This window comes from Colobus angolensis, unplaced genomic scaffold (genome assembly GCF_000951035.1).
Source record: "Colobus angolensis palliatus isolate OR3802 unplaced genomic scaffold, Cang.pa_1.0 Scaffold136, whole genome shotgun sequence".
Classification (NCBI taxonomy): domain Eukaryota; kingdom Metazoa; phylum Chordata; class Mammalia; order Primates; family Cercopithecidae; genus Colobus; species Colobus angolensis.
The window spans coordinates 4,734,129-4,752,902 of NW_012114444.1; the positions used below are offsets into that span (position 1 = coordinate 4,734,129).

The 18,774-nt window shown below is 31.3% G+C and overlaps 1 protein-coding gene across 1 annotated transcript in view; it reads left to right on the forward strand.

The window, feature by feature from the left end:
* SYCP2 (synaptonemal complex protein 2) overlaps positions 1-18,315 on the forward strand; it is a 67,328-nt gene extending 49,013 nt beyond the window's left edge. The window contains exons 26-44 of the mRNA XM_011934506.1: positions 696-766; positions 860-917; positions 1,360-1,415; positions 1,833-1,890; positions 2,340-2,508; positions 4,655-4,692; positions 5,155-5,325; positions 6,646-6,844; positions 8,026-8,231; positions 12,073-12,258; positions 13,107-13,197; positions 13,466-13,621; positions 14,168-14,304; positions 15,408-15,502; positions 15,597-15,696; positions 16,068-16,126; positions 16,292-16,370; positions 16,499-16,555; positions 17,508-18,315. Coding sequence (XP_011789896.1) covers positions 696-766; positions 860-917; positions 1,360-1,415; positions 1,833-1,890; positions 2,340-2,508; positions 4,655-4,692; positions 5,155-5,325; positions 6,646-6,844; positions 8,026-8,231; positions 12,073-12,258; positions 13,107-13,197; positions 13,466-13,621; positions 14,168-14,304; positions 15,408-15,502; positions 15,597-15,696; positions 16,068-16,126; positions 16,292-16,370; positions 16,499-16,555; positions 17,508-17,585 — 2,064 coding nt within the window. The 3' untranslated portion in view covers positions 17,586-18,315. The remainder of the gene's footprint in view (positions 1-695; positions 767-859; positions 918-1,359; positions 1,416-1,832; positions 1,891-2,339; positions 2,509-4,654; positions 4,693-5,154; positions 5,326-6,645; positions 6,845-8,025; positions 8,232-12,072; positions 12,259-13,106; positions 13,198-13,465; positions 13,622-14,167; positions 14,305-15,407; positions 15,503-15,596; positions 15,697-16,067; positions 16,127-16,291; positions 16,371-16,498; positions 16,556-17,507) is intronic.
* The last annotated feature ends 459 nt before the right edge of the window (positions 18,316-18,774 follow it).

Below are 18,774 nucleotides of genomic sequence, written 5' to 3' on the forward strand. Positions count from 1 at the left end.
ATATAATTATATATAATATACATTTATATATATATTTAATCCCTTAGTTCCCCCCCTACTCCTTCCTTCTCTTCCTGGCCTCTGATAATCACTGTTCTATGCTGTATCGCCATAAGATTCACTTTTCTAGCTCCCACTTACGAGTGAGAACATGCGATATTTGTCTTTCTGTGTTTGGCTCATTTCACTTTACTTTGGCTTCCAGTTACATCCATGTTGCTACAAGTGACAGGATTTCATTCTTTTTTTATTGCTGAATAATATTCCATTGTATATACACAGACCACATTTTCTTTATGCATTTATCCATTGATGGACACTTAGGTTTCAGTAATGCTGCAGTAAACATGGGTGTGCAGATACCTCTTTGGTATATTGATTTCCTTTCTTTTGGATATATACTCAGTAACTTGCTGGATCATACTATAGTTCTATTTTTAGTTTTTTGAGGAATCTTCACACTGTTGTTCACAGTGGTTGTACCACCATTTGCATTCCACCAACAGTGTATGAGACCGACATCCTCACTAGCATCTGTTATTGCCTGTCTTTTTGGTACAAGCCATTTTAACTGAGGTGAGATATGACATCTCAGTTTTTGATTTGCGTTTCTCTGATGATTAGTGCTGTTGAGCATTTTTTCATATACCTGTTATCCATTTAATGATTTTTTTATAACCCTCTTTTGTATTTAGGAAAAAGTTCAAAAAAAAAGCTACAGAAAACTGAAGACTACTTTTGTCAATGTTACTTCTGAATGCCCATTGTAAGTATTTTTTGTAAATAATTTTCATTTTCTTCATATTTGAAGAGACTACACGTATTTAAGTGGAGCTAATATTTCTCTTCATTTTCACAGGAATGATGTTTACAATTTTAATTTGAACGGAGCCGATGACCCTATCATAAAACTTGGAGTAAGCTAAAAATCAATAGATACTTTGTATTTACTGAGAAGTTACATTGTATTTACCGTGCGGTTATTAGATAGTATGTTTTTAATGTGCATCCTCTTACATGCTTTAAGGTTTTTAAGAAATAGGTAATAATATTTTGGATAACCAGCCTATGTATATTTAGGTGGCTTTTTTTTCATTTTTTTTTTTTTTTTTTGGAATAAGATAGAGAAAAACAAGCAATTGTGGGGTAGAAAGCCTTCACTACCAAGAAAATCACCTTTCTTATTGATGAAAAGTAAAACTCTTTATTATATTAGTTTTCTTTTCAAATACAAATATTGTAGTAAAGTTAATTTTATGTCAAATCTTATTTTGTGAAGCAAAACTAGATTTTATGTTTATTCCTTTTAATTCTTGTTTGACATTGACAACTCTTTTTTTATGTTTATTTACAATGCAGATCCAAGAGTTTCAAGCTACAGCTAAAGAAGCCTGTGCGGATAAGTCGATTAGATTGTAGGTATTTTTATTCGATTAAAATATTCTGATCTTTTTTTTCCTCTTAAATATCTCTTCCCAGTCTTAGAGTTTTTTTTAACAAATGAGAAGAGTGAATTAAAAATGCCAGTTATTATTACTCCCATTATGATTGTTACTTCAGCATTTACTCTAAATTAATATGCAAATTATCATCACTTTGAATATTAGTTGTATATTCTAGATCATGAAGCTGAAAAGACTTAGTAGTTCTTTAATCTAACATATAGTTATTTTATAACTGAGGTCAGAGAGGATAAGTGGCTTGGCCAGAATAATATAGCTAATTAGTGAAAGAGTTAAGACTGAAAACTCAAGTCTAATTGTCCATTGTGTGTTACCTTAAGAAAACAAGTATGAAGGGTATTTTTTAATTAATACATATTTTTGTTTAAGGGTAGGTCCAAGGAATCATGATGAACTTAAATCTTCTGTCAAAACAAAAGATAAAAAAGTAAGCTATAATATCTCAATATGTCTATTAAAAATAGTATTTCTCTTAATTTTTAATGTTAAAGATTATCAAAAACAAGAAAACAAAAATATTTTGATTGTTTTATTTATGCAACTATCCACATTCCTATTATGAATTGTGTCTTATTGTCTTTCAGCTATTTGTAATCATCTAATAAAAGAAATGACAAGTTTAGTTTTTTTTCTATATGTACTATTAGGTTATATCTCTCTGGAAATAAGTTGTTTTAACTTTGAATTAACAACATCAACACCAAAATGCAAATACCACTATCTGATCTGGTTTTCCAAGTGACTTTCTTGGATAGGTTATTAATGCCATCCTACATTAGGATGTTGTTGTTTGTTGTTGTTGTTTTGGTTTAACTTACCTTGCATGATATAATGAGATGCAGTATTTCTTCATGCATTTCAAACTTTTTTTTATAGATTATAACAAATCATCAAAAGAAAAATCTATTTAGTGATACTGAAACAGAGTACAGATGTGATGACAGCAAGACTGATATTAGCTGGCTAAGAGAACCCAAATCAAAACCACAGCTAATAGACTATAGCAGAAATAAAAATGTGAAGAATCATAAAAGTGGAAAATCAAGTAAGAAATTATCTTTTGGAGAAATGTTGCAAATGATTTTACAATTTATTTCAATTATTTAAAATGCTTTATATAAGCTTATTTTATTTAGACTGTTCATTACTACATACTTTCATGGATAGGACAAAACACTACAATTTTTATGTTTTTTTATTATTTTGGTAATATGGTTATATTTAAATTTTATTTTTAATAGGACCTTAGGGACACAAATAATGATTTATCATAATCCTTGGCTCATGATTCTCATCACTTGTCTACTCATGGCCCAGTATTATCCAGTTATTTAGCTAATTATTGTGAATAATATACCAACTACTCATGAACTCAACACCTTTAAGATCAAGGCTTGAACTTTGACACTAACCTATATATATTTACATGTATTTACATTTATGTGTTTTTGTATAAAATATATATATCTATATGTGTGTATATATTTTTACTAAATATCCCATCTTCTTGCTGCACCCAACATGCATCCTTTTTAAGGAATTTATATAGACACAAAAAATATATCAAAAGGCAAACAATTTTCTTCCAGATATTTTTTTTTTTTGCCTAAGTTTTCCACAAAGTATTTTCCTAGAAAGTGGCTTCTGCTTTCTCTTTGTAATAGTGAATCTCTTGAAGTAGTTGGTATGAGTTTCAGGTATAAGTTTTGGCTAGAGAGAATTACCATTTTCACAGCTGAACATCAATTTCAATGTTTGCTAAAACAAAGATTTTATATGTTGCATTTTTAAAAGAAGACTTAACTCTGTGATTTTCAATTAAATGTATATTTATTTTAAAGGCATCAGCTTTTATTTTATTTCAGGATTAAAAATAACCAGTAGTTACCTAAAAGTAGAAGTGAATTTTGGCATGTGTTTAGAAATGAAGCTGAATCTTGAAATTTTAGGTGAGAGGTCACCAGATACCTGAGGAAGTAAAGCAGCAGGATTATCATATATAAAAGGGAGAGAAGTATGGAATAGCATAGTATAATCAGGGAATGCAGTATTAAGGTATTTGGTACATAGATCATATTTGTGGGAAAATGGTGAAAGGTGAGGCTAGATTGCATCGTAGTCTGAACCTTGAAGCAGCCAAAGGTAAATATAGTAAGACTCACATGCCCTCAGGGACCATACAGTCTAGTGGGAAGATGTACAAATAAAAACATTTATAACATAAAGTAGAAGATTAGAGATCTCAGGAAGACGTTAGAGGTTAGAATACTGTCATCACTAAATATTTATGAAATTGAAATTCTGTATGAATTCTTTTGTTTAAATTATTGAACAACTACAGGTTAATGTGTTTGAGTTGACTTATTTCCAAGATTAGAGGACCTGTCTTCCAAAACAGCTTTGCTTCCTTTGCTTGGATAATCTCATTTCTTAGGTTTCAGAGACTATTTGGAAAGATACTTGAAAGGCAAAAAAGGGAAGTGGGACTAAAGCTGCTATCAATAATATGGATAAATCTTATTAACGTAGTGATGTATGGAAAATAAATCATAGGATATTATACAGGACATGATATTTTATAAATCTCATTATATCGTTTAGAGATATATATCTGTGTAATAACACTTGTTTTTAAAGCAAGTAACTAAGACCTGCAGATTTCAGGACAGTAATTACCTTTTAGCAGAAGGGACACGGAGGATGGTATTCATTATCCACAATCTAGTTCTTAAATTGAGTGGTAGATTTATAGGTGTTAACTTTATAACTTATATTGACATATTCTCTTATATGTTTAACAAGTTCTATAAAATAAAGGAGTGGGAGGAAAACTGGCAATTCATATCATACCAAACACTATACAGTAAAAGTTATCAATTCTTGAAAATTACATTTTTAGATGAGTTTAAAGATGGTGCCAATCAGAGATGTGGTGCAGTTGGGCTACTAAAAAGTTCTGGGAAAGGAAAAGCTTCCAAAGTAGTGTATCATTGTGAGGCCAGATTCTTCAGCAGAAGCTGGTATCCTGGTGGCCTGAAGCCACATGGAGGTTCACTTATTAAATGCTAACAAATGCTTTAAAAAACTTACTGTTTTTTATTATTTTAATTTAAATATGCTGAAATGATGTTCTAATTTAATGCCCATTCTTATCTACTGTGAAAATTTAACCTTATTTTTCTGAATTGCAGGATCATCCTTGGAAAAGGGACAACCAGCCTCTAAAATGGTAAGCCAAGAAGTTTGTGTTCAAACATCTCTTTACAATTACTTTTTCTTGTCATATGAAAATAATTCATCATCTCATAATTTTATCCTTGTTATCAGTTATGTGTTTTATGTACTTGTTCCTCCTTTTGCACACTTTCTCCTTATTTCTTTTTGAATCACATTGGCCTTTATTTGACTCCATTTTATTCTGTGCTTTTAGGTATTTTTTTAAATCTCTTTTACTTCAGTTAGATAGTATATATCAGGCTTCTCAGGGATTTAATGGTAGGGATACAGACATGGTAAAGAAGGTAACTGGAATGGGAAGATAAAATCCATAATTTAAAGTATGTTAATCAAGAATCGTTCTTACAAATATTTTACGTAAAACTTGTCACAGTGCCAATTTTATAGCAAATTGCTTGTATTTCTTGTGCCTCAAATATTGATCTAATAATATTCAGGAATTTTTTTCCTAAAGACACCCAGTAAAAATATCACCAAAAAGATGGACAAGACAGTTCCGGAAGGAAGAATCAGACTTCCACGAAAAGCAACCAAAACAAAAAAAAATTATAAAGATCTCTCAAATTCAGAATCAGAGTGTGAACAAGAATTTTCACATTCATTTAAAGAGAACTTGCTAGCAAAGGTAAATACAGTTCAGATTAATTTCTAAAAGCCTCTTAAAATATTAAACATATCTTTTTGTAAAAAATGTCAAATTTATCTTGTTACTTCTTAAGAGTTAACTTCCTATGTGACAAAATTTAATAATTCTAGAAATTTGCCCTTAGGCAATAGTTGGCATTTTTGTTATAAAACAGATGTCTGCATCTGGTGAAATTATAACCTTATGATAGTATCTTTGAAATGGAGAAGTACTTAATCTTCTAAAATTAGGCTTTAATAAAGTATAGCATGGAGAAGTTTTCCATCTGTTGAGTGAAAGCAAAATATTGGTGTCGGAGGTTCTTCTCACACACTGGCTCACCTGTCACCATCCCTGACTTCTTCCTTATGTCTCATAATGTCCAGACACTTTCCCAGTCACCTGTTCTTGAAAGCAAAGTTATTTATTTGGCAGTCCATCATCTATAGAAGTAATGAGATGTCAGTATAATTTCATTTTTTCATCAATATTCAATAGTTTTATGTAACTCCAATTATGGGAAAAATATATATACTTACCTATATTACTATATATAGTAACCACTGTACATATACACATATAGTGTATGTGTATAGTATATAAATATATGTAGTGCTTACAATGTGCCAGCTGCTATATTAAGCACTTTACAGATTTAATGTCTTAAAATCTCATAAGTACTATAGGTAATTAGTACTATTACTGTCATCCCATTTTACAACTGAGAAAATTGAGGCTCAGAGAGAAGGAGCTTGCTCAAGGTCACACAACTAGGAAGTGGTAGATCTAGGATTTGAAACCAGAGAGTCTGGCACTAAAGACAGGTTTCTGACCAGTACATTGTGCTGATTTGACGTCATAAACTTCATCTCTTCTTGTTTGCAATCTTGTTATCTCTTACCCAAAAGACTTTAAAGACTTCCTAATTTTCTATCACTTTTTTTTTTGAGACACAACTTCGCTCTGTCACTGGGCTGGAGTGCAGTGGTATGATCTTGGCTCACTGCAACCTCCGCCTCCAGTGTTCAAGTGATTCTCCTGCCTCAGTCTGCCTAGTAGCTGGGCTAATCTTCTTTGAACCCTCAAAGAAGGCTATTTGTATCTCTTAAGATATTTATTATAGTAAATGTATTATATTCTCCTGGGAATTTGTCTTATGGCTTCTAGTATATTAGAAAGTCTTTCACTACTCATATCTAGGTCCTTGTACCTGTATGTGGTAATATACAACCTTTAATAAATATTTGAATATAATTTTTTATGTGTCCAAGTGTAAATATTTGTACTTGAGTATAATTTGAAAGTTATTGATACATTTAGGAGGAGAATATCCATTCCAGAATGAAAACCGTAAAGCTACCCAAGAAACAACAGAAAGTCTTCCGTGCTGAAACAGAAAAGGAACTATCAAAACACTGGAAAAACTCATGTCTACTAAAAGATACTATACAAGATAATTGCCTTGACTTATCTCCTAGATCTTTATCTGGCAGTCCATCATCTATAGAAGTAACGAGATGTCAGTAATAACTTCGTTTTTTCTTTACTTGAATATTCAATAGTTTTCTATAACTCTAATTATAGGAAAATACAATTTTGAGGGGCATTTGTGATTATAGTACTTAAAACTTCATTGTTAAGCTAGTTAATGCTAGTAACTTGACTTTTGATAACATGGGAACAATGCTACTAAGATACTGAAGTTTTTCATGTTAGGAAGTTAAAGATCAAATGCTTTAATGTGGAAAATATTTAGTCACAAATTATAACTTGAAATCTTAAATACTTAATTTTAATGTGCTTTTTAAGCTCAATATATATTTAATAACATGAGATTTTATGGATAATTCTGTTTTTTCTATTTATATTTCATTGACAAAAGTCCAAGGAATATCTTGGACCCACAGTGGATTAATACTGTATACAGTTGAGGTTTTGCTTTTACTTTTAAATAATTGGTAAAGAAAAATTCATATTCTTTGGAGCTGTGGTATATGTGTATGCCTACTAGTATAGAAAGTATAAGCTTGCCCTTTTTATACCATTTTTGTTTCCTTGCAAGGACATTTTAAAGCATTTCTAAATGCTAATCATTTCAGTTAAAATGCAAGACTTAAATCAGTTCGTATACTTCTGCTTCCTCTAAAGTAGCTATTGTGTTCTCAGTACTAAGGACCACTATAAAATTTCATATAAGCACATACTCAGAAGACATGCCCTGATTTGATCTGAAAATTGTCTGAGGATTTATTTATATTAAGATTTATTCCAACAATAAATTTTCTAATTTTTATGTGAAAGATGTAGAGCAGATGATTTCTCAAGGCTTTTTCAATCATAAAATTTTGTTACATTAATATACAACACTATCAGCTATGATGTCAAAATACTCAAGATAATAATTAGGTTGATCCTTATATTTCAGGTCATACTGTAGATATTTTTGTTGGAAAATGTTTTGAAAGTTCTTGTGGTTACAAATACATTTTAAATTCAGCCATTATTGTTTTTCAGTCTTATAAATATTTTAAATATAACTTGGTTTTAAGTTTTTTAAAAGGTATCCTTTTTTATAGGCAAGATTTGAAGATTTGACAAATCTTTATATTCTTAGAATTTAAATTAATCATGCTATTTCTAAAGCAGACATCAATGATAGCGCTTGCCATCTGTTTTCTTGTGTTTTTTGATGCAATGTAGGTGTAGAGAAAATAACAGAAAAGGATTTTATTCAGGATTATGACTGCATAACAAAATCTATATCACCTTATCCAAAAACTTCATCACTTGAATCCTTAAATAGTAACAGTGGAGTTGGAGGTACAATAAAGTCACCCAAAAACAATGAGAAAAACTTCCTGTGTGCAAGTGAAAGTTGTTCACCAATTCCACGACCACTGTTTTTGGTGAGAATGTATATATATTTTTTTCTTTATCAGATATATCTGAAGGTAGTAAGTCATTTTCCCTATCTTAATCGGATACACATTGCTTGTCTATTTAAGGTTTTGGGTTTGGTCTAGGGTCTTGGGGGAGAGGGACATAATGACAAGAGAGAGATAGTTGCCAGTCTTGATGAACCTAACAGACAATAAATATATAGCTATACAGGAGGAAGAATGTGGTAGCAGGAGAGTACAGTAGTTTCTCATTATCTGTGGTTTCACTTTTTGAGGTTTCAGTTACCTACAGTCAACTGTGGTCTGATAATATTAAGAAATTGCAGAAATAAAGAATTCATATGTTTAACATTGTGTGCCATTCTGAATAGGGTGATGAAATCTTGAGCCATCCATTCTGTCCCTCCTGGGACGTGAATCAACCCTTTGTCCAGTGTATCCATGCTATATACCCTACCTGCCTGTTAGTCACATAGTAGCCATCTTGGTGATCAGATCAACTGTAGAGGTATTGCAGTGCTTGTGTTAAAGTAACCCTTATTTTACTTAACAATACCGCCAAAGGGCAAGAGTATTGATGCTGACAATTCAGATGGGCCAAAGAAAAGCCATAAAATATTCCTTTAAGTGAAACGGTGAATATTCTGTGCTTAATAAGGAACCAAAAATAAGGTATGTTGAAGTTGTTAAGATCTATGGTAAGAATGAATCTTCTTTCTATGAAACTAGGAAAAAGAAATTTGTGCATAGCATAATAGGGTTAGGTACTATCCATGGTTTCAGAAGGGTCTACTATATTTTAAGAAGAAATGGTACATATAATTTGATACATAGATGAGGAAGAATGAAGAATTTCTTTTCAACATATATTTACTTTTTATATTCCTACCATTTACCTGTTAAACTTCCTTATAAACACCTAAACCAAATATTGTAATTACACTGTTTTCAACTAAATTGTCCATTTACTTTGTCAACATTGTAATTTTTGTAACTAAAGGTTATTAAAGGCCATAGAGTTTATGGTGAAATCTGAAAGAAGTACTTGCATTGCAAGAATAAGCATATTCAGATCTAGAAAATGTGTGTAGTTCTAATGTGTAGAACAATTAATAGTATCTCTTAAGAAGTGATCATTCCTACTACAAAACTATTACCTGTACTCCATATAGTAATCACCCCTTATTCTCAGGGAATACATTCCAAGACCCCCCCACAATGGATGCCTGAAATGGAGGATAGTACTCAACCCTATATATACTATCTTTTTTTCCTATACATACATACCTATGATTGTTTAATTTATACATTAACTTATAAATATGCAATTTATAAGTTATTACAATGACAAAACAGAACAACTATAACAATACAGCATCACTACTCTTGCTTTTGGGGGCCATTATTTAGTAAAATAAGGGTTACTTGAGCACTGCAATATCTCCAGTCAATCTGATAACTGAGATGGCTATTACTTGACTAACAGGCAGGTAGCATATACAGCATAGATATGCTGGACAAAGTGATGATTTTCATATCCCAGGCAGGACAGCAGAATGGCCAGAGATTTCATGGCACCACACAGAATGGTGCACAATTTGAAACTTATAAATGATTTCTGGAATTTTTCATTTAATATTTTTGAGCTATGGTTGAGCGTGAGTTATTGAAACCCTGGAAAGCAAAACTGCAGCTAAGGGGGACCATTGTGTGTCAGATAAAAGTGGAACTATGCTGTTTAAAGTCGAGGTAGGAGATCTAAACCCTAGATCTACCTAGCCTCCCTCACCTCCTTCCCTCAAATAATCCCCAAGGCATATTTTCAAAACTGAGTTTCTACAGACCACAATTTGAAACCCATTTTCACACTAGTGAAATTCACACAAATTCTCCTGTGATCCTTTATCAATATAGTCGGCCCTCCATATTTGTGGGTTCCACATCTGTGGATTCAACCACAGACAACACTATATATTTTAAATTTTGTCTGTATTGAACATGTACAGACTATTTTTCTTGTCACCATTTCCTAAACAATACATATAACAACTATTTAAGAGTATTTACATTGTATTAGGGTAGCATAAGTAATTTAGAGATTACTTATGTATATGGGAGGATGTGTATAGGTTATATGCAAATACGGAACCATTTTGTATCACAGATTTGAACATCTTCTGATTTTGATATCCACAGGCGGTCCTAGAACCAATCCCAGGGTTTCTGTCATTCTCATTTGCCCCACATCCTTTAATCCCGTCAGTGTGCCACCTTGCAAAATCTCCAGACCTAGGTAATCCCCACCCATCATCTTTGATGCTACTCTGCATTAGATGGAATTTTAATAGTTATATTCATTGGCTGGACACTCATGAGACATTCCCCCCATGCTTCCTCTTTACTGTCAACTCTTAATAAGGTGTTGGAAATTTGCTTTATGCAGTAGTTGAACCTGCTTACACTCTCAACACTGCTATGAGATAGTGGTCATTTCTCTACAGTTTTAACTAACTAGGTGTTATCAGATGTTTCTGCTTTTGCCAGTCTGGTAAGCATAAAGTTGTATCTTTAATTGGCATTTTCCTAACTCATGGCATCAATGAGTATTTTCACATGATTTTGGCCGTTTTGTGAATTCCCTGTTTTCTTATTTTTAAATTGCACTGTTTGATTTTTCTTACAAATTTGTATGAGTTCTTAATATATTCTGGATATTCTTTATTTGTTGTATATGATGGAAACATTCTTTTCCTACTATGTATATTTTCACTTAATTACACAACTTCCCTATGACAAAAGATAGAATATAATCAAATTTACCAATCTTTTGGGTTGTTCAAGAAATCTTCCCCTAAGCTATTGTCACAAAAATATTTTCTTACAAAAATATTAGTTTTGATTTTTAAATTTTAGGTTTGAGTCTCTCCAGGCTTTCTTTTTCATGTGGATATCAAATTAGTGCAATATCAGGAGTGGAATAATCTTAATTTAGTCATAGGCCGGTGATCACTTGGGCCTGGATTAGGCACTATTAGATTTTACTGTTTACTGGCCTGTTTATCTGTCTCTGTGCTAATACCACCATTGCTTTAATTAGGGTCATTTTACATTTATAGGGTGTCACATACCCCCCGCCCCACCATTCTTCAGAATTCTTTTGGCCCTTTACTGATTCTTATACATTTTAGAATTCATTTGTCTAAGGGAAGAATTGCCATTTTTCAATATTGATGTTGATGTTTCTTAGCTAAACATCATTTATCTCTCCAGTTTTTCATCTTATTTCCTACAAAGTTGGGCAAAGTCTTCTACAAAGGAAATTATGCACCTTGTTGGATTAATTCTTAAGTGTCTTATGGGTCTTCTTTTTGCTGTATTAAAAAAAGTCAGACCTTTTTAAAATTACATTTTCTGAGTTTTAAAATTTTTATATAGAAAAACTACTGGTTGTTTTATCTCCAACAACCTTGCTGAATTTTATCATAATTGCCTAGATTCTCTTGGCTTTTCTATATAGACAGCCATATAAACTGTTAAAGATTGGAACAGAAAATGCAAAAAAAAATTCTTATTCATGTTCTTGTTAAGGTGACTTTGACCTCTGGAGCATAGAAACTGTACTAGCAGGGATCCTTATCTACAGGTTTTGGTCATCAAAGTAATAATCTACTTGCCTAAGGATTTTTTATTTTTAGTTATGAATTGAAATTGAACTTTTGCAGGGAATTAGGTAGTTTTGAAGTTTTGCTTTAATGTTTTTTATTATGTTTATGTTCAACTCTTTTTGAGGGGGGGCTTTGAACAATTTTGTAACTACTTTTGGGTTTTTGTATGTCTTCCTTCATAGCCCAGACATACTCCAACTAAGAGTAATACTATTGTAAATAGAAAAAAAAAAAGTTCTCTGGTACTTACACAAGAAACACAAAACCATAACAGCTATTCAGACGTAAGCAGTTATAGTTCAGAAAAACGGTTTATGGAAATTGAATCTCCAAATATCAATGAAAACTATATACAAAGCAAAAGAGAGGTAAGTATGGTACTATAACTTATAAATTTTCCTTAAAATACAGTGGTTCTTGTAAGACTCAGATTACTGACCTTTAGTGGTAATTATAGTATTTTAATGCCTTTCAACTGTTATTACCTGCAAATCTGATTTTCAAAGTATATAGAATGGCTTGTTCATAGAAAAATATTTTTTGATAGAAAAAAGTTGAAACTTTTAAAATGGGAGTAGTAAGGTCTTAAATAGTGAGGATATCACTGCTGAACTCCAGATTGCATATTTATAATTGGCACTTTCTGGTTTCATGAATATATAGGTATTTGGTTGAACTTCCTGCCACCATAAAAGCCCATCCATCCATCAATAAAAATATCTTAATAACCTGTAAAATATAGAAAATCAAGACAATTTTACAACTTGGAGAGGGCTGGGATTTGAGCTAGACCTAAGTGGATGGGTAGGTATATGTAGATTAAGTGGAGAAAAATCAGTAACCTGTGTAAAGGTTACTAAGTAAAAAAACCTGTATATTCAAATAGTATAACATAAGGTTAGATGTGAAAGACTGGTTTGAAAGAAGAATAGTTTAAACTTTAGTTTTCTGTGGCTCCTCATTTCCTGACTCAAAGAAATGAAAAGCAGGAATAGAAAAAAAGTAGCTCACATCATAGCTATTACAAGAAGCTTGAGGTCAACTTAGAATCAGGATTAACACATGGTCAATATTAGAGATGAAAAGGAAGGGATAGAAACACTCTGAGAAATAATTGACAGCATTTAAAATTATTGGCTTTTGGGTTTGAGAAAGATGAAGTGTGAATCGAAACATATTTACAGAATTATTTTCTAATTTCAAATACATATTTTAGGAAAGTCATTCAGTATCTTCATTATCCAAGTCTAGTGAAGGCAGAGAGAAAACGTGGTTTGACATGCCCTGTGATGCTACTCATGTATCAGGTTTGTAGTCATAGTCTTGCTTTTTAAAAAATGATTACTGAAATGCATGATATTTCATCTAAAGGAATTACATATTTTTAAGTCATACCATTATTTAACTTAATGGAAAAAGAAAATAAGTAAACTAGGTAGAATTGAATACATAATTACCTAAAACATAATAAAAATACTTAGTGGAAACAAAGGCTTTTTAAAATAAAAGCAAGAAAATATTAGGTATTTTTAATGAAAATGGTAGCACTTTTAACTTCCTTTAACTATTCCTAAGGCCCCACTCAACATCTTGGTCGCAAACGGATATACATAGAAGATAATCTGAGTAATTCCAATGAAGTAGAAATGGAAGTGAAAGGAGAAAGGAGAGCAAACTTGCCTCCCAAAAAACTGTGTAAAATTGAAGATGCAGATCATCATATCCACAAAAGTAGGTAGATCAGTAGCCTGTATCAAAATGCAGTTATTTGGAAGGTGGTTCTTATATTTTGAATGAGTCTATTTACAAAACAAATTTGTAAAGACAACTTCAGATATGTCCAAGATGGATGATGCTTTATTGCAAAGTTCACATTTATATGAATAATTGTTGTAGTAAGGGTCTTATATACCCATAGATCTCCCTCATCATTCTATCACTTATTATCACATTTAGGTTTTACTAGAGTATGAATTTACTGATGTGCTAGTACCTCATTAAATACTTAACAATAATGTGGAACTAGTTAAAAAGCAGTTAAAAAATAATCCATAAACGTTCCAGCTTAAAGTAGTCATTTCTGCTGTAATAGCCATACCAACAAGTTTGTTTTATAAATCAGAATAATCTCATTTTTAAATTAAAAAAACATAAGGAACTCTTCTGCCTTTGATTTCATAATCCGTAGGTTTCACATAGATTCAGAAAATAAGATAGAGTTTATTCTTAGCCTAATTACAAGGCTAAATTTACAGTAATGCATATTTTATTTTTTAGTGTCTGAAAGTATATCTTCATTATCAACAAATGACTTTTCTATTCCTTGGGAGACCTGGCAAAATGAATTTGCAGGTATAGAGATGACTTATGAGACTTATGAGAGGCTCAATTCAGAATTTAAGAGAAGGAATAATGTGAGTTATTCTTTGAATTATGATTTATACCCTATAATATAATAATATGCCACACTTTCGACTAGACCATTGGCTTGTTGGATCCTTTGGCAACAAAATATCCATTCATGAAACCAACTTTCCTTATATGTGAATAATTGGAATAAAATCTGTATATTATCCATATTCTTTCTTTTGCTACTACTTTTTTCTCTTTTGTCCTATTTTCCTTTTCAATTTAATGTTTTGGCTTTTCTATGATTTTTCTTTTTTTACTGGACAGTTTTCTTTTCATGCCACTTTTCAAGACATTTTTTTATCTCATGGAGGTGACCATTAATGAAGGTAGTATAGTATAAAGAATGAGCAGCTGCAGTCAGAAATACCATTTCACTTTGTTTTACTAGTTCTGTATTATACTTACGTAGTGTTAGTTTTTGAGGTTCCAGTGAGATAATGCAAAAATGCTGTTTAAAACAATTTTTAATTATTGGTAATATTTTTCTGCCTATCTCTTTCACATGCCTCTATTTGGAATCAATAGCTTTTTATGCCCTCCTTTGAATAAGAGATTTTTTTGGCACAGGTTATCAACCCCAACCCCCCCGCCCCTGCAGTCTTGCTTTCCTTTCTCCTGTATTCAGGGTTAAAATTAGAATTTGCTTGTTTTTTCTCTTTTTTTTTTTTTTTGCCCAAGGTCAACCTAATCTGAATAGAGAAGCTTTGACTTATATATTCAAATGTAGCTACAGACACATATTAGAATATATGTTTTTGTGAAAAAAAAAGATTTTAAAAAATTCTGAGTGTGACTTTTAGGCTGTGTCTTTGAAGAGAATTATGACCATCAGCATTTTGGTAAATACTGTAGAGTATGGTGTTCTTATGAAAACAGTTGGAGGAGTAATTCAACCCTTAGTCAAAGACTTACTAATGGAGTTACATAAGTTCACTCAGAGCAGTGTCTATTAACACTTCAGTTTAAATAACTGAGTTTTTAAGTTTTTCACTTTTCCAAGTTCTTAGTAATTTACATTTCATGGAAAATGATCTGCTCTTACTGTAGTCTTGGTTATATTGTTATTTTGTAAGGATATTTTAAGTTTAAAATGAGTATTTTTCAGATCCGACATAAAATGTTGAGTTATTTTACTACGCAGTCTTGGAAAACAGCTCAACAACATCTGAGAACAATGAATCATCAAAGTCAGGACTGTAGGTCTGTAATACAAATCTGTTCTGAAAACTTTTGAATGCTACATATTCTGAATGCTACAGTTTTTAAAATTAATCTCATTTTCTTTCTGTAATAGGATTAAAAAACTTGATAAATTCCAATTCATTATCATAGAGGAGCTGGAGAATTTTGAAAAAGATTCACAGTCTTTAAAAGATTTGGAAAAGGAATTTGTGGTTTGTTACTTTTAAAAATTTTTTAAAAATAAGTTTAAAACCTTGTTTTTAAAGAGCTATACTTGGAAAAACTTTCTTTTTTGGGAGCACATCCTAAAGCTTTTTGTTCAGAAAATAATTTAGTTTTATCTTAGTTTTGAAGTACAAACTTAAATTTATGATGAATATCTTTGATAATAAATGAGAAATCCTGAGAGATTTTACTTTCAATTTTATTTTAGTTTGAAAGAGTGTGTGACATCTGGAATATTCTTAACATATAGCCATACTGTTTATTTAAATTTGTAATAATATAAATAGAGTAATTCTACTGTTGGATTTTAATTTTTAATAATATTAAATTTAACTGGATTTTATACCTTACAATGTAGGACTTTTGGGAAAAGATATTTCAGAAGTTCAGTGCATATCAAAAAAGTGAACAACAGAGGTTAGTATGACCTATACTAATGACCTAGATTAATGACTATAATCTTTGAAATTAGATTTTTAAATTAATACATTTCTATTTGAAAACTTATGAATACTGTATTATAGCACTCTAATTTGAATTATTGATAAATATAAAGTTAACTCTCATTATTTTACTTGTTAGGCTTCATCTTTTGAAAACTTCATTGGCTAAAAGTGTCTTCTGTACTACTGATAATGAAGAAACTATTTTTACATCTGAGGTATACATTTTATGCTTTTTATAGGTCACCTTTCTTGATTACAAAAAGAATTTGTTAATCTAACTTTGTCTTTGCTGTGAAAACTTTATGGTAAATTTCCTGGGTGAAATATATTTACTTTTTTACAGATGTGTTTGATGAAAGAAGATATGAAAGTGCTGCAAGACAGGCTTCTTAAGGACATGGTAAGTCAACTAAGTTTGAAAATGAAATAATCATACTTTAATGACTTTTGTTTTTGATTTTTTTTGTTTCTGCTTTTATGTCTTTCTTTTTCTTTTTGGGTTGAGAGAAGATAGTTTTAGCCCAATTACTTTTAGTTCTTTAAATAATGGGAGCATATTTATATGAAAGAATGGGGGTAATTTAAACAGGCCCTCCTAAGGAATAAAAGAGAATATCAATTTGCAAATTGAAAAATTAGCTGAAAGAATGACTTGTTTGCAGTTTCTAAACACTGTGTACTGCAGCAGGCCTCTGTCCTGCTCTGTCTTCTGAAGGAGAAAATATGGCAGGACAAAACTCCCAAAAAGTCTGTAGTTTAGTAGAAGAATTATTGTCTCTTTGGACAAGCTGTCATTTACTTAGATTTGAGGATAAAATTAGTTTACTTTCCAATGGCCTAGCAGACCAGCAGCTGCATGCTGGGGGGGAAACATGGACCTGGGAAGGAACTAAAGGTACTGCTTTCAGTGATAACGTCTTTGGAGTTTTCTCAAAGATGAAAGGCATTTTTAAGTACACTGATCTTTGTATACACAGTATATTAATGTACTTACAAAGTTTTAATAGAACCTCAATATGCTGACATAGACATGGGATCAGGATGTTGTGGCTAAGCTAGTTTAGCTTCAAGCAAAAAAGAAACTAACTAGGTTGATCCTTGTTGAAATTGTTTTCTAGACTTTTTATTTTACTCTCTTCCTTTAAAAATTGAATCTAAATTTCACTGATTTGGGGCTTTAAAAGATTAGAGCCTTCTCTCAACTGATTGTCTCGAATATCAGTAATGATCACAGAATTCTGTAGATATCTAGATATAGATCTGCTAGAATGCAATATCTTCATGAAAGAAGTTGTTTTATAACAGCTTGAATTTTTTTCTAAGTGTGATTTTTTTTTTTTTCTTGGCCATAGCTAGAAGAGGAGCTTCTTAATGTACGCAGAGAACTGATGTCAGTATTCATGTCTCATGAAAAAAATGTTAATGTGTGAAATCTAGTTTTTATCAACATATTTTATCCAGTTATTCTTATCTGTGTATAACTGAGGAAATAAGAGTAGTCTTACAAAGAGAAAAATATACATGTTACCCAAGCAAGTGTACCCTTTATAGGAACCCTCAAAATTAAAAAAAAAAAAGTCTTTTAATGGATGAGAAAGACCCACTATAACATGACTCCAAGCCCAGAAGACTTCTGTCTATACACTATTATTTTTTAATTTTGGAGATGAAAGCTTCAAGAAACTTTTTGAGTTAATTATACTCATAAAATGAGTTTATTTAATAAATTAAATTTTATTGCGTAAAATGTATTACATAAAATGTGTTTTTGAATCAATGCAGTTTGGGGATGAATATAATTAAAATGTTTAATAGCTTAGAATTCAACTAATAAAAATTTAGCCACACTTACAAGGGGGAGGAAGTCCCTAATTTAAAATGTATACCTGAGTGGTAGATCAGTACTTTCAGCACACTGTTGGAAACATTTATTCAGTTTTGGCTCTGGCCTAAAAAAGCTACTACGTTGCCTAAATATGTTAATTCAATATAGAAGTCCTATTTCATAAGCAGGCTGTTTGACAAATACTTTTAATCTAGTAGTCATTGTAATATCTTGCTAGATTAATTTATAAAAATGAGTATACATTTGATTTGCTTTTAATGAAGTTGAAATAAAAGCTTATGTCACTTGAATAAATATAAATCATTATATTCCTATTTTGTGAACATTGGGTATCTGAAGAAGGATATTTATTTGATCCAAAGTGTAATACTACGTAACCTTACTATCCCTTGTCTACTTAATGGTAGCAGAGTATTATTCAAAAATAATACCAGTAATTAAAAATACAGTGGGAAACCTGGCCTCTTAAAACCCTCTCATTTTAGTCAGCTTTATGCAATTACTAGCATCAGCTAAGATTTATTGATAGGGCAGTGGGGTTGCTATTTTAAGAGAGTGACAGCTGTTATAATATTAAATACCACTCAGGACTTGCAAATCCATGTTGCCCTGTGAGACTAATTCCATCATGTCTTATCACCCTGTTTACCTCATCGTCAGCCAAATTTCCAAGACTGCTAAATCATACCTCATACTTATTTCAATACTGTACTATATGTGTAATCCATCCCAGGTTCTTTATTCTTTCCAACTCTTCTAAAATCCTGTTATTA